The sequence below is a fragment of the Montipora foliosa genome, chromosome 7, assembly GCF_036669935.1.
Source record: "Montipora foliosa isolate CH-2021 chromosome 7, ASM3666993v2, whole genome shotgun sequence".
NCBI lineage: Eukaryota > Metazoa > Cnidaria > Anthozoa > Scleractinia > Acroporidae > Montipora > Montipora foliosa.
In genome coordinates, this window is record NC_090875.1 from 13,019,792 (window position 1) to 13,022,291 (window position 2,500).

General features: G+C 34.8%; 2 protein-coding genes and 1 pseudogene across 5 annotated transcripts in view; all 3 read right to left on the reverse strand.

Moving 5' to 3' along the window:
* Positions 1 to 747, reverse strand: part of LOC138011117 (uncharacterized) — an 8,385-nt pseudogene extending 7,638 nt beyond the window's left edge.
* The window catches only part of LOC138010640 (uncharacterized), a 62,409-nt gene that overhangs the window by 51,858 nt on the left and 8,051 nt on the right, over positions 1 to 2,500 (reverse strand). The window lies entirely within an intron of this gene.
* Positions 1,729 to 2,500, reverse strand: part of LOC138011118 (uncharacterized) — a 6,319-nt gene continuing 5,547 nt past the window's right edge. The window contains exon 5 of the mRNA XM_068858102.1: positions 1,729 to 2,500. This exon is cut by the window's right edge and continues 636 nt beyond it. Within this exon, the coding sequence (XP_068714203.1) occupies positions 2,347 to 2,500 (154 nt within the window). The 3' untranslated portion in view covers positions 1,729 to 2,346.

Below are 2,500 nucleotides of genomic sequence, written 5' to 3' on the forward strand. Positions count from 1 at the left end.
TAATTAACTTGCGGAATGCCAAAACAAAGGTAGTGCATTTAATTGTCGGGTTTTGTTTTGTTTTGCTTTTAATAAATGTTATTTTCAAGGCAATTGGCTTCAGTTGCTAGCTAAATATATTCGTTTTTCTATGTTTGAAGAAGCAAAGTTCGTCGTCCGAAATTTTTCAAAACCGAGAGGTGTTGTTTGGCCAGAAGAAAACGAGGAGGAGAAAGGTACATGTACCTTGCTTTTCGCCAATTCAGTTTTCCAGAATTTGATTTTATCATTAGAAAAGGAAACACTTAAGGAATTTTTGGTCTTCAAAAATTAATACATTTCAGAAGCCCAGATGAAAAACGAAAACAAGAGGACGAAGAATTGAGAAGAAGGGAAGAGTTAAAGGAAAGACTGGAAAGAGAAAGGATAAAGAAATTAAACCAAAAAAAGAACATAAATTTATGAAATTTTATTTGTCAAATGACAATAAATTGTAGACAACTGATCCACACAGCTGTAACTGTGGGTTATTGTTTTCTCTCCCAAATAATTGGCCCCTTACAAGCCATACAACCATTCATAAGTTAAAGCAATTACCCATAGCCAGTACAAAACTCTGAAAAACTTGGTTTTGGTTTTATATCTGATTTGTTGAGAAAGTGGTGCAAGTATTTTTATGCCAATCTTTATAGCTCGACGCACTTAGTGTAACTACCCAACAAACTTTTTCACCAGTTTGTTGGCTCTGTATCTTGCCGCAAACACCATAACTTTGTTTACAAATAAGATTAACAGTTTCGTGGTGGTGTTTTTAACATTGGAAAGGCTCTCTGGTTGGCTATTAAACTTGTAAAAAAGTTTGTTGGGTGGCTACACCAAGGCATGTTGCACTACAAGCAAAGGAATGAAAAACTTAAGTAATTGCAAATTACTTTTCTCACTCAAGGGAATGTTATCGGTACTTCACTGGGATTTGTTCAACTTGTTAAGATTACTTGTACAATGTTGATCAAAATAAAAAGTGCAATTTTATTCCCAGACAAAAATGTGCTATAAAGCCTCCAATGAGATCTTTTTATACACATTTGCATGACACCTATTTTTCCATATTAAAAACAGTCTTTTGCGCCATGATACAACTGCCTTCAGGTTTTAATAAGATGACAATATAGAACAATTTACATGCTTATTTCAACTAACAATTTCATTTAATTGTCTATAGTTTGTATCTCTTATTTAATGCTGATATTAATATAATTTTAAAATAGCAGTAACAACTGCAGTAAACAAGGACACTAGGTTCATAGAGCTTCATAGCTGTACACGTAATGTAAACATCCTACAATAAGGTTAAACAATACTGTGGTATTCTGTGGTAATTAGTTAAAAATGCATATATTGTATATTTATCATTTACAATATTTACATAATTATAATACCAATGAAGAAGCACTGCATAACATTATACTCTAGGGTGCTACTATGGTCCTGTGCAGACAACTACATTTTCTTATTTCCGTACGTTACTTAATGGCTATCAAAATAAGAATGCCTTACATGTAAATGTTTAATGTTAACTTAGGTGCCAAACCAGTTTAGTGGCAATTTCTCTAAATAAGAGCAATGGGTTTGATTGTGTGATACTATACCCCTAGGCCCTACAAGGTGTAAGGGAAATTTGTTTTCTATACTACTGCAGTTTTCTGTTACAAGATGTGTTAACATTTATGACCTACAAAATTACACAAATCCATAATGGTCACATCTTGATGTGAATTTTGTGAAAGCACTGAATGATGTGGATGGAACTTATTTTATGGAGCAGACTAAACTAGGCTTCTTGTATATGATGCATGATTTACTAATTTGAAGAGTAATCCTTGGTAAAAGGTTTTGAGAAAATTATGTTATAGAACCAATGTAGTATTTGTAAATAGTATTGTTTTGTATTCTTGTGTTTGTGCCATTTCATGTTATTGTATTGTGTGACTTACATTGCACTTGTTTATTTACATGTATGGGAGACAGTGTGGCCCAGTGGTTAGGGCGCTTGCCTTGAGATCCAGAGATCCGGGGTTCAAGACCCGCTCTGACCATTTGTTGAATTTGATCCTGGTAGTCCCTGGTGCAACTTCCCAGCTGCACTTGTAAATAGCCAACTGGTTTGCCTCCGGTCAGTTGGGATTCTTAACAGTTGTTGTTGTTATTCTGTTCTGTCGTTTCGTTGTGTTTCATTGGTCCTGAAAAGCCCTTATGGGGAGCGGTCAATTAAGTATGTATGTATGATACAGCTCTCCTCAACTATGAATTAAGACTTAAAGTCTAAGCTATGCAAGCTTGGCAACTTTTTGGTTTTTAACATAGAAACTATTCTTCTGTTGTAATTACAATTGCATCTGATCTGTTTCTGTGTTTAGGTTTCCTGAAATTTGTCAGAGTGGAGTTGCTTTGAAGCCACTGGCTCTTGGCTACCAGTGCCAAGCGATCACATGTATTTTGTGTAGTTGCGTAAGTCCTGTCA